Below are 11,386 nucleotides of genomic sequence, written 5' to 3'. Positions count from 1 at the left end.
ACAATGTATGCTGAACACATGGTTTAGTGCTTAGTTGAAAAATTTCCGCTTTTAGATGTCGTCATACATGTGATGTATATCATCAATGCGGCGAATGCCACGCTAAAAAAAGAGATTCATTCATTTCAGAACCTTCGATCATGTGGTTCATTTTCCTTGGGACGTATATTTCGTATATTTGAAGGTTCTCATACATCAGAACTCATTTACTTACACCAGATTCGTTTTTGTACCACTCTGATCTGCAACGCTCGAGTTGAAACATACAAAAAAATCCATTGAATTCCTTTCTGATAATTTTTTTATTTATTATTTCTTCGTTATTTTCTATGAAGGTCTTTAACATGTTGCTATTCATGGAATTCCATTTAAATATATACCCCAAAAAGATAAGTTACCTCAACGAAAAATGGTGTTTTCTGTTTAGTGTGTGTAAATTTCTACGGTTTGTTTTGCCTAGAATATATATGCCTAGGTAATATATTGTTATGACTTTTGATAAGATATGCTCAGGAGTTTTCTTTCTTGATTGAAACCATTCATATTTTGCATATACTATCACTTTTTCATTCACAACGATTTGATTTTTTAAGTTTTTTTCACGATTAGTCAATAAAAAGAAATGTTCGTGAGCGTTTCAACTTATTGAGAATTGAATTTAAAATCGTTACAAATTGAAACGTTCTAAGTGTGAACTGAAATTCAAAACGAAAAATTGACGGCTAATACATTTTGATCCTCCCGAAAATATTCCATGGACAAATATCAAAAACACTAAACATCGATGATTCGATTTGAATCAGCACATGCATGAAATACAACAAAATATGACGGCTCTTGACATCTGAAAGACTTAATTGTGTCCAAATAAATGGTCATTCTCTCCGTATTTATGAATAGATTTGTTTTCACTGAATTTTACTTCTTTTTCGCTTATTTGTGCGTATTTATAAAACTTCGATTTTATGGACATTTGTTCGGTGCTGCCATTAAAAAGTGTGTAAATTATTTTTTGATCCCCCATTTGCATTTTTTTGTACGTTTTTTTCGATATTACAAAAATCTATCTATTTAAAAATACCGAATTTCGTTCTATGAAAGAGACACACCAGAATGAAAGCGCTGATTGATTTAATTCGTTCAACGTCGTTCGTATATTCTAATGATCGTTTAACGATGACAAACTGTAGGACAGTGAATGGAGTCAATGGTATTCATGACGTGCAAATATACGCAAAAAATGCCTCGTCATACTCGTAACAGCTGTTAGTCAACACGATAACAAGAAAAAACATGCTCGCAACCGGCGAAACTTCGTTTTGGTTATGAATTTTTGGAGTACCTTTCAAAGGTAGCACATCGCTTTGAAAATTACCCAACGTTTAAAAAAGCTGACCCATAAAAGAGTTTACTTCCAGCTATCGTTGCAGTTATTCAGTTTCGAAAATATAATCGTCTTATGAAAAGGTCGTAAATTTTTATTAATACTATTTATAACTTCTTATCACTGCACTGTAATTTCTCATTGAAATGAATGAAATACATGAATATTGTGGGTGTTAGTGCAATAAAAATAGACAAAACCCCATAAATTCATTCATAATTTTGACATTTTGTTCCAAATTCAACCGGTCGGAATGTTTATTGTTACAAAACAAACTCGTGCTGTTCTAATTATAAACACGATTAAAATATTATACTCGTTCTGTTTGTATTTGCTCTTTTTTGTTTAGATTATTAAAGCGGCTTCTTTTTATTTGCTTCAAATCATCTTATTTACTACCGTATCAATCATTTCTTGTTTGTAGTTATAAATGTCTCATCGTTCAGTGCAAACAGTCGATATGTGGTGCCGGTAATCCTGCATGCAAAGTGAGTGTTGTGCCGCGATTAAGACTGACAGCTGGATAAAATACACCGTATAAATCACGGAAAGCTATCGAACCTTGAGGCATTCTGTTGACAAGAAAACTCAAGGTGTGTCGATCCAAGTCCAATAAAATTCCTACGGCGCTGCCGTTTGAGATGCCACCTTCCACACGACGCTCGTGCACTGAATTGTGTTGGAACCAAGAACGTTTATGATCGATGTACATGGCGAAACCTTTGTCGTCCTTGCCTGAAATTTAGTTGAAAATATGATGATTATTCTTTGGGTTCACATTAGAATGAAGAAAAAATATATCACAAAAGTTCGAACTCCGCTTTCGAAAAAGGAATCGATTCGTGTATTTTTCCTATACTCACCAAGCATCCGATCTCTGGCCACATCAATTCGGGCAATGCCAAATGCTGGATCTGTATCACCAGTGTATTTATTGACTGTAAATTCCCAGTAATGGACACCCCTCGAGAATCCAACCGAACCCAATGCAACTTGATGTTCCCATCCATCGACTGAAACCGTTGATAAATCATTCGAAACTGCTAAACCACTGCTGTTTGCATCACTCAACGCCGGATCGAATGCAAACCAAGCGACTGTTTGACACAAAAAGAAATGCAAACGTTTTAATTTCAAAAATGCACAACAAATGAAATTTCCAATTGAAAAACTCTTTTTATGACTCACCCTCGGCCGTGTGTAGGCCAATCATTTTCGAATATTCTCCCTCGCAAAAACTGTTGAACGCTTTGACGCGTGCATTGTACATGGAATTAAAATGCAACCCATCTACCGTACAAATGGTTTCCTTCCCGCAAAAAACTTCCTATTCGTGTTAAAAAATGAAAAAAAACGAGGATAAACGAGGAAAAAATTGGATTGATTCAATCATTTGACGGAGAGAGAGAGAGAGAAAACGGCAGAATTTCTACCAACCCGAAATTCTCCGCCACTGCCATCGTCCAATTCAAGTACGTATCCATCGCTCGACATGGGATTGAATGCTTTCCAGGCAACAGTAACCGAATTATTCACGGTCGAGCACTCTTCATGAATTATTGTTGGAGTTGATGGCACTAAAGAAATAAAAATTCAGAAAGAGATAAAAAAAACGTGTTTTAAATTATCGTTTTATTAACTTCGTTGCTAATAAATTCACATTTTAGATGAAAATGAATGTAAATTGAATGTAATTTGATTGCATGGCGAAGGTGGAGATGAAGCGTTTGAGAGTTTATCGTTAATTACCTGTTTGTAAGCGTTCATCGCAGTCTCTGCCAGCTAAAGCAATTTAAATACAGCACCAAAATGAATTAAAGCGTTTTTCAATTCAACATAACACCGACCAAGGTAATAGGCAAAAATGCGAGAGAGAAAAAAAAGAGCAACTTACATTTGATTTTAATAAAATTGAGATTGTCAATTGCACGTTTAACCGACAAATCGTCTAGCGTGAGATCAATGGTGGGTGATACTCGTGGTGCTGCATTTGTTACCTCTTGATGCCATCTCACATCGGTGTCAGCAACACGATTTATTAGCCCCGTCCCCACCTATAACACGAAACCAACATGACCGAGATTAATTAACTAATTTATGAAATTTATTGGGGCGATGATTTGTAAATAAACCACGAATTCGCGTAAAATAACTGGAATTCGAAACAGATGCACGCGCTCTACCTGTAGAAATGTAGCATTGTCAGTCTCTTTGAGCGTTTCAATGCAAAATTGAATTAAACCCGTCGTCTGTTGCAGTTTCGCCGTGCAATTAATTTGCTGCTCCTGTTTAATCACAATGAAATTCAATTAGTACAACATGATATCAAACCACACCAAGTGTGCATGTGTGCTATGTGTTTGAAACATATATCACCTTTAGTATTCGCAATTTATGCTCTTTGTCCAGTCCAATGGTTTCTAACAGGTAATCACGCCGCTGTCGAATCATTTGAATTAAAGATTCGCATTGCATTGCCACCATTTGATGGAATTCACTGCTTGATTCCTGATTTTGCATAAATCAGAATTAATGAAACTAATTCGTTTTATGGTAAAACACTAATTTAAACTCGCATGCTCCATGTCAAACAGAAATTACTTTTTAGAAGTTTATAAAAGTCGATCTTTGTCAGATATGACTTATGCAAAAGAAAAGATCAAAAGAAAGTCAGACAGTTACCGTTACTTTATCACTCATTCCCTTGAGTCTTTGAATGAACTCCGTTGTTGATCTGGCTTTCTCCGATAATTGTTGCAGATTATGTGAGAGTTCTGTCTGAATAAATAAAGTCTTAGAATTAGTAAAGTGTTTGAGCAAAACCTTAGAATTAGCTAAAATCCTCCGAAGAAAATAAGTACACAAATAAAATTGCATTTAAATTAGCTCCGGCAATCATCACATCGATTGCAGTCAACTCACGCAACATAAGAGCCTCTTAAACGACCCATAAATTGAGCTCAACGTAGTTTACATTCAACGCATCTCAAACAAAACTGTTGATCAACAGAATAAATAAAAATAAAATGCTGCATTGATAAGTTGAACGGATGAAATTGTCCACATTTGCCATAATGCAGATTATACCCATCTCAAGTTAATTTTCTTCGTTCGGCTTTTGATAAATGTTTATTGCCCATTATGGAGCCTTGAGCTTATCTCTTTGCTGACACAAGCACTTCTATGTATACTTAAGGAAATTGTTCTCTTTGCTTACGCTATCATCGATATTGCGCACTCGATTCAGAGCAGAAATCTGCCATTAAAGTGGATTACTTTGATTAACAGTTTCGGTACTCACGCAAAACGCAATGAAATTTGAATAGACTCAATAACATTCAGTTGATTTCAATAGGACTTATTCAAAGAGGTATGAAAATGCAACGCGTGAAATCTGTTTAATGTTATTGGATGGGCAAGTTCCAAGAACTGTGAATCCGAGCAAATGTGTTCATTTCCCGCAACAGATTCTTTATGCCGAACTTGAGTCGGCACTTCAAACTCTCAACAGCTGAAATAATTGACAATATTTGATATTTGTGGAAAAGGCATTTCCAACGTTTTATGTTCATTCCTTACATTTAATACCAAATGAAAAGGAAAACCTCAAAAATCAAGTTGAAACATCATCTCAGCATTGGAAAATTTTCTTTAAAATTCGAATACATATTTCGATTGAACGAACTAAGCATTCTCTGAGAGTGAAATCTCGGAAATAAATTGAAATGAACAATGCCCGTATTCATTCATTCAAACTGATATACAATGGAGTGTTGAAAAATTTATTTAAAATTTAATTGAATTACGTTCGATTATGTTGAAGCTATTATTGAATTGAGCCACCTCATTTGGCTCCAACTCACCATTTGTTCAGTCGGTTCAATTCGATTATGGGATAAATGATAGGATTAAATGTCGAATCATTTTTATGTGCACACCAAGGGTCATTGAACAAAAATGGCACAATAATAAGAATTAATACGGCTGTAGAATTCACTGTGATTTAATTCAATTTTTTTTTTGTCTCTATTCATGTTAATAAAATTGCTGTTAAATATAAACTAAATGAAAAAGTCGAATCAAAGTTCGAGAATATACATCAATTATGTTCTGATGTTCTGTTGAAGTCATCAATTTGATATTGTCAATTAAATCGAACAAATTTTCCCGCTTAAATAGAAATAACAATTTGATAGTGTCAATTTTAAATTCCATTTACCTTCTGTGATTTACAAATGATTGCGATTGATTGTATTTCATGTGATTGATGGCGGTTGTCACTCAAGCATTGTTGGCATAAGGCAATTTTACACGTCAAACAATACAGAGCCAATGGTTCGGTGCAGTGTTCAATGCAAATGGATTCGCGAGTCGCTGTTTTACTACCATCGCGCGGTGAAACCAAACTATGTTTTGCCAAAGGGCCACGAGCTGGATGACACAATTCGCGACAACTATCACAATACCGAATTTGGCACTGTTCACACACGACGGTTGCGATTTTTGGTTCTATTTCACACATTTGGCATCGCAACGTTTCGCGTTCACCAAATCGATTGATTATCGATTCCATAGTTCGATAGGGTGGTAAATTGCGTGCACCGCCGTCGTCGAAAAACACAATTTTACGACAAATGGGACATGCTAATGAGTAGACCGCACCTCCAGACGGCGGAAACAAAAGTGCTTGAAAATTTGGCGTTCCAGCATACGAACTGGGTCGTGATGTACAAATGACACCTGAGTCGGCCTCACTCAAAATACTGACTTTATCCGCCTCTTGATCCGAAGAAATACTCTCTGATGCACTCGAATTTGCCGTACTCTCGCCCGAATTGTTGCGAGGCAATGTTGATATGTGTGCGGCAGACGGATTTTGATGACTCGCGGGCACTTGGGTTGTTACTATCGTTGAACTATTCGTTGAACAACTGTCGTTGTTGTTGGCGATTTGTACCTGAGTGTCCAGGGCACATGTTAAGCACAGACCATGATAACACGGCAATAACACTGGATTTACATAGATCCCTTTACACAACGGACACCGCAACTCTTCCTCCATCGTACAAACATTAAACACTCTTTACGCTGTTACCTGAAATTCTGAACTGAATTTACTTTCGTTAATTTACTCTCGGCCCTTTTCACAAAAATTCAATTTCAAAGGTATGTTTTAGCTTCGTGTTCGTGGCATTGGTCTGGCAAATATTCGACGTGGAATTTTCTACGGAACGCATACATTTATGAACGCTTCTACTCTTCACTGTTTACAATTATTTGCACTCATCCCACTCGAAGTGTTTATTACTACTGTTGGACTTGGTCGATGTTGTTTCTGCTTTTGCCGCTGTTTTGTTAGTAATTTCGTACGCTGTGTCGAATTTTTATTTTATTGCCATGCTAGATGAAAAAAAAGAGGCAATGAAACATTCGGGGTATTTCAGCTATGGTGCGTTGATGAAACAAACCGAAAATTAAACCCACTTTGCTGCATATGTTCGTGTTTACGGTTTCGTTATTTATGTATGTGCATGTATGCGTGTGTCCTTTTCACACTAATCGCAGGCAATGGCTTTTCGTGTGGAGGGAACCCTCCTGCTGAACGCATTTACTTAATTTATTCGACAAACATACAACTGAATGCAAAATGTTCCTTTTTGAATTTCGGCTTGAGCAAATCTATTGGGAGCCCACCACTGATGCGGTGTACGAAAATCAAACGCTGTACCAACAAACACAAACAAAACACTACTCCAGAAATGTTATACACAAATGATTTAGGATGAGAGCCCAAACTGATTGAATGATAAAATGACACTGGGTGTGTGAAGACTGAAGAATGCTGGCACCAAATTTCCGAATCTATTTAACACTGGTTTTTGATTTATCCATTTCCTTTTTCAAATTATTGGCGACAGTGAACCGCTCTGACAGTGAAGAATACACATTTTGTTGATAGGTGGGAAGTGGTTTTGCGAACAAACGGCGGATTGTTTATTATCGTGGCATCAAAACACAAACGACTCGATTCACAGCTGAGCACAAACTGAATGTATTGATGTGAATAATAACAGCTTGCCATACGAATTGGATGCGATAACATCAAAGAAACGGAGATTTGCAATGGACCTGCGCATCAAGCATCTCTTCGGAATTGCCGGCTTGTTAGACCAATTCGTATAAAATTTTCCCTTTCGTTCGCTTTTTGAGCGCCTGAATTGAAAAGATTTCGGTTTTTTATAGACGCAATCCCATGCAGTAGTATGTAATATTACTTGTATGTGAGGGTGTGTTTGGCTCATTCTGCGTGACTTTTTCAGTGTGTATTGAGTTCTTAGTCGTGTGCCTGTGGTGTACACTCTTTATTGTATTAACAGTAAAAATGCAGCTGCTCTCGATGTGAATACAAGCCATCGCAAGCGCCCCCTAACGCTCAATAGGCGAATCAATGCAGACTGGAATAAGAATACCCACTTTAATGCCCACACTCATTCGATCGCTCTTTGCAAAAGCAATTGCATTGGCTACGACGTTGGTTTGATCAGTCGCTAAAAGTATACAACGGACTCAGAGTTCAAGTTCATGTAAATTTCTGAATCGAAAGCTTCTTTATAACTACTTTTCACTTGTTCTCAACGTATTATGTATTCAGTAAAATGTTCACAACTGACTTTCATTGATGTTCTTATTGGAAAGTACTGCGATTCGTTTTTTAACGAATGTATTAGTTTGAAATGTTAATGTTGACTCAATTTATTACTGTTATTGAAGTTTTCAAGACAAATGTTGCTTTGAAAAACTTATTTGATTGCTTTTCAAATATTATGTGGAATTTTGCGTTGGAATCTGAGGCATTTAATTAATCAAAATATTTCAAGATAAAATTTGACACTTAGTTTAAATGGAGATGTTAGAGAATTCGATGAATTCCATGAATGATAAAAGAATTGTTCAAACACTCGATTTTCGCTTTCGATCATTCGAAGTGTATTACGCAATTTAATTTGGAATTTTGGAATCAAGTCAAACCATCGATTCCGTTTGTATCCACACAAGAAACAAGAAACTAATAATGATCAAATGAAAAACAATTTTTTCGCTGTGGATTTTTTTTTCTCGCAACGTCTATGCAAATGTGAATGTGTCTGTCTCTGTATGGGTTTTTTGATTTTGTATTTGTTTGAATACATACTCATTCAACTAATATTTAGAAATGTAGGGAAAAAAAGTCGCGATATGAATCATTCACACTTCTGGGTTGATTGTTCTGCGTCACAAAAGCAATGATAAAACATGTAATTGGGTCGGGTGTATGAACTGAAAAATTGGGCATTTCATTGATATCACGAATATTCATTATCATGAACAAGACGAAATTATGACCATATTTGTGGTCAATGATAGCTAAAAACGATAAAAATAATATCCGGATTGTGTGTCAATTGACGACAAACGAGGCATATAGGCATTTTGGCCCATTCTCCGTATTAATTATGAATAGCACTTGTACAATTTGACAAACGCACAGACGTGAAATGTGGAACGAACGTCCATATTTTTTCTAATTAATGAATCATAAAATGTGTTGACTCCGATTCCGGCCGTCGGTCGTTCAACCACGTTATTATTAGTTACGTTATTTGTTGTGCAACAGCGACACATTTGATTCGCAGAAGTGGTATTTTTCATGCAAAAAATATGCAAACTTCCGAATGGTATTGCTAATATTCAAATCATATCAAATTGATATTTTATTAAAATTGTAATTCGAGCTAATAATGCGAATTATTTGTGAAAAAAAAAATTATTTTGAACAAATTTGACGAGTTTTTATTCAACATTTTTCATGCATTTTGGTAAATCATTTGGAAAATCATTCATTTGGTGGAAGAAATCTTGTCATTTATCGCAATTTGTGTGCATAGAAATCAATTCCGGATTCGACGCATTTAAGTGCCGCTCTGCGACACACGTACGGCTAACTGTAAACTAACCGAATTGTCTGGTGTCTGTTTGGCAGTCCATTTGTCTGGTCGGAAGAAGAAGTTTTTTTGTGGCCGATTTTGACTGCTTAACAGAAGTATAGCGGATAAATACTGAATAAATGTCAATAAATATGCATCTAATAAAAACAAACATTTAATTTTCATCGATTATTTTTTGCCTATTAATTTTTTTGTTCTTCAATGCGATAAAAACGCTTTTAAAATTCGTAGGTAACAAAAGAGAGGACCGGAGAGCCAGCAAAAAAAATCCCCGGCATGTATCACATAATCATGGAAAAAAATAAGGAAGCAACCAAATTTGATCGATCCTATTTAAATAGAATTACTGTTGTTTTCTAGCCTTTTGTTGTGTCTACTTCGCATGTTTCCTATTTTTCACTTTTACTTCGACTTCTGTTGTCATTTCTCTCGCTCTCCATTCTTTCGGTTTCACTTAACTTCTGGCATTTTTTCTGGTGTGCCACATTGATAGCACGCAAAAAAAAAACTTCGAGCCAAAAAAATGATTAAATCGAGAAAAAAGTGAAATCATAAAAAAATGGAAATGCCTCCAGAACGAATGGAAAAAAAAAAGTTATGACGGGCGCATAAGTAAAAGCGATGAAAATAAAACAACAGCCCACAAAACGATTGTACATGAGGAGAGAAAAAATAGTCATAAAGAAAAAAAATGCAGTAATTGGTAGTTGTTGTGTGTCTATTGTTGGGTGATGACTGTGGTTCGAAGGGAAAGTAGCGTGTGCCATCGATTGATTTCCCTTAATCGAGAGTGAGAATAGCATATGATGTGGATAGTTGGTGTGTGTTGGAGTACGTGTTGTGTTGTGAGTTGTTGTTTTTTTCTCTTCCTTCCACTTCTCGTCTTGCACATTTTGTTGCTCTTCTATTCCGATTGTTTCGATACGTGTGCCGATCGCTCAGTGGGTATGTGGTACATGCACCAAGGTATCACGTTCAATCGAAGAGGAGGCGGCGACGCAGAGAGAGAGAGTGAAAACAAAACTACGAAAAATGCGAGCAAAAGGAATCTTAAGAGCTCGTTCTCCATTGGAATTGTTGTTGTTATTTTCTATTCTCTCATTTACGCTGTGTGCTACTGTGATCGCTTTCGATGGTTATGTGTGTTTTTTTTCTCTTCTTTTCGATACAATGAGAGATCCTTCAACTGATGTACTATTATTGACGGTGGTGGTGGCGTTTCGAAATGCCTATACTCTGTGTGTTTTGCAATGTGCGTAAAAAACAGAGGTGATGTTGTCAGATTTTTTTTCTACCTTTTTCATCATCATCATCATCTAGTTGATTTCTTTCTCTGGATGCTTGTGTTTTTTTCTGCTTTCCTTTTTTTCGGCATGAACAAAACTAGAGTTTGCGATCAACTACCGCTGTTGCGTTTTTTTACGCTAATAAAAAAGATAAGATGCCGGATATACCATCTGTTTACGAGCAAACAATACGAGTATATGCGCCTTCGGTGTGCGAGGCGAGGCGATAACTGGTGCTGTGTGGTGTGCTCTGTCACGGCGCGGTTGGCATCTCGCCTTTATTCCGTGGTAGCACAGTTTAAGAGAGAGAGAGAGAGAGAGAGAGAAAAAAAACTTAGATATCTCGCATATCATCGAAATGAATGAATGCTTGAAAAGGAAAGTAAAAATTAAATGTAATTTTGCACACACTCAATACGAAAAAAAACACATAGAGAGACTTGAATCCATATGGTTTTTTTCCACGCGGCTCTTAAACACACCGCGGAACAGAATTTTGTTTCTATGAGTGTTTTTTTGTACCTTTTTCGTATTGTGCATTTGGTTTTATTGTCGTTTTTTGTGTGTGCGTTTTTTTTCTTCTCTAATACCAAATGTGCCGGTGCTGCAAATTCACTTGGAGGAGTGAAAGAAAAATGCCATTAGAAAATGAAATTGAGTGAAATGGTATTGGAACGTGCGGTAGAGGAAGTTGATTACTTAAATCGATTTGGCTGCTGTTGTTGCCGAAG

General features: G+C 36.3%; 1 protein-coding gene across 3 annotated transcripts; it reads right to left on the bottom strand.

Annotated features, from left to right (window-relative positions):
- Positions 1 to 1,611: 1,611 nt before the first annotated feature.
- Positions 1,612 to 7,533, bottom strand: LOC129567719 (E3 ubiquitin-protein ligase TRIM9). 3 transcript variants are annotated; one of them, XM_055444904.1, is made up of 11 exons: positions 6,853 to 7,521; positions 5,604 to 6,784; positions 4,067 to 4,162; positions 3,761 to 3,892; positions 3,568 to 3,669; positions 3,279 to 3,438; positions 3,134 to 3,166; positions 2,822 to 2,961; positions 2,573 to 2,711; positions 2,248 to 2,481; positions 1,612 to 2,119 (listed from the first exon to the last, which is right to left on the bottom strand). In XM_055444904.1, the coding sequence occupies exons 2-11, from the start codon at positions 6,444 to 6,446 to the stop codon at positions 1,827 to 1,829; spliced, it is 2,172 nt and encodes a 723-aa protein (XP_055300879.1). In that variant the 5' UTR covers positions 6,447 to 6,784; positions 6,853 to 7,521; the 3' UTR covers positions 1,612 to 1,826. The 3 variants fall into 3 exon arrangements, with proteins under 3 accessions (XP_055300879.1, XP_055300878.1, XP_055300880.1); XM_055444903.1 differs by having other exon boundaries at positions 5,604 to 7,533; XM_055444905.1 differs by lacking the exons at positions 3,568 to 3,669; positions 3,761 to 3,892; positions 4,067 to 4,162 and having other exon boundaries at positions 5,604 to 7,522.
- Between the last annotated feature and the right edge of the window lie 3,853 nt (positions 7,534 to 11,386).

This window comes from Sitodiplosis mosellana, unplaced genomic scaffold (genome assembly GCF_009176505.1).
Source record: "Sitodiplosis mosellana isolate CC-2019 unplaced genomic scaffold, AAFC_SMos_1.0 Smas_scaffold_12, whole genome shotgun sequence".
Lineage (NCBI taxonomy): Eukaryota > Metazoa > Arthropoda > Insecta > Diptera > Cecidomyiidae > Sitodiplosis > Sitodiplosis mosellana.
This window is presented reverse-complemented; position numbering and strand designations above follow the sequence as displayed.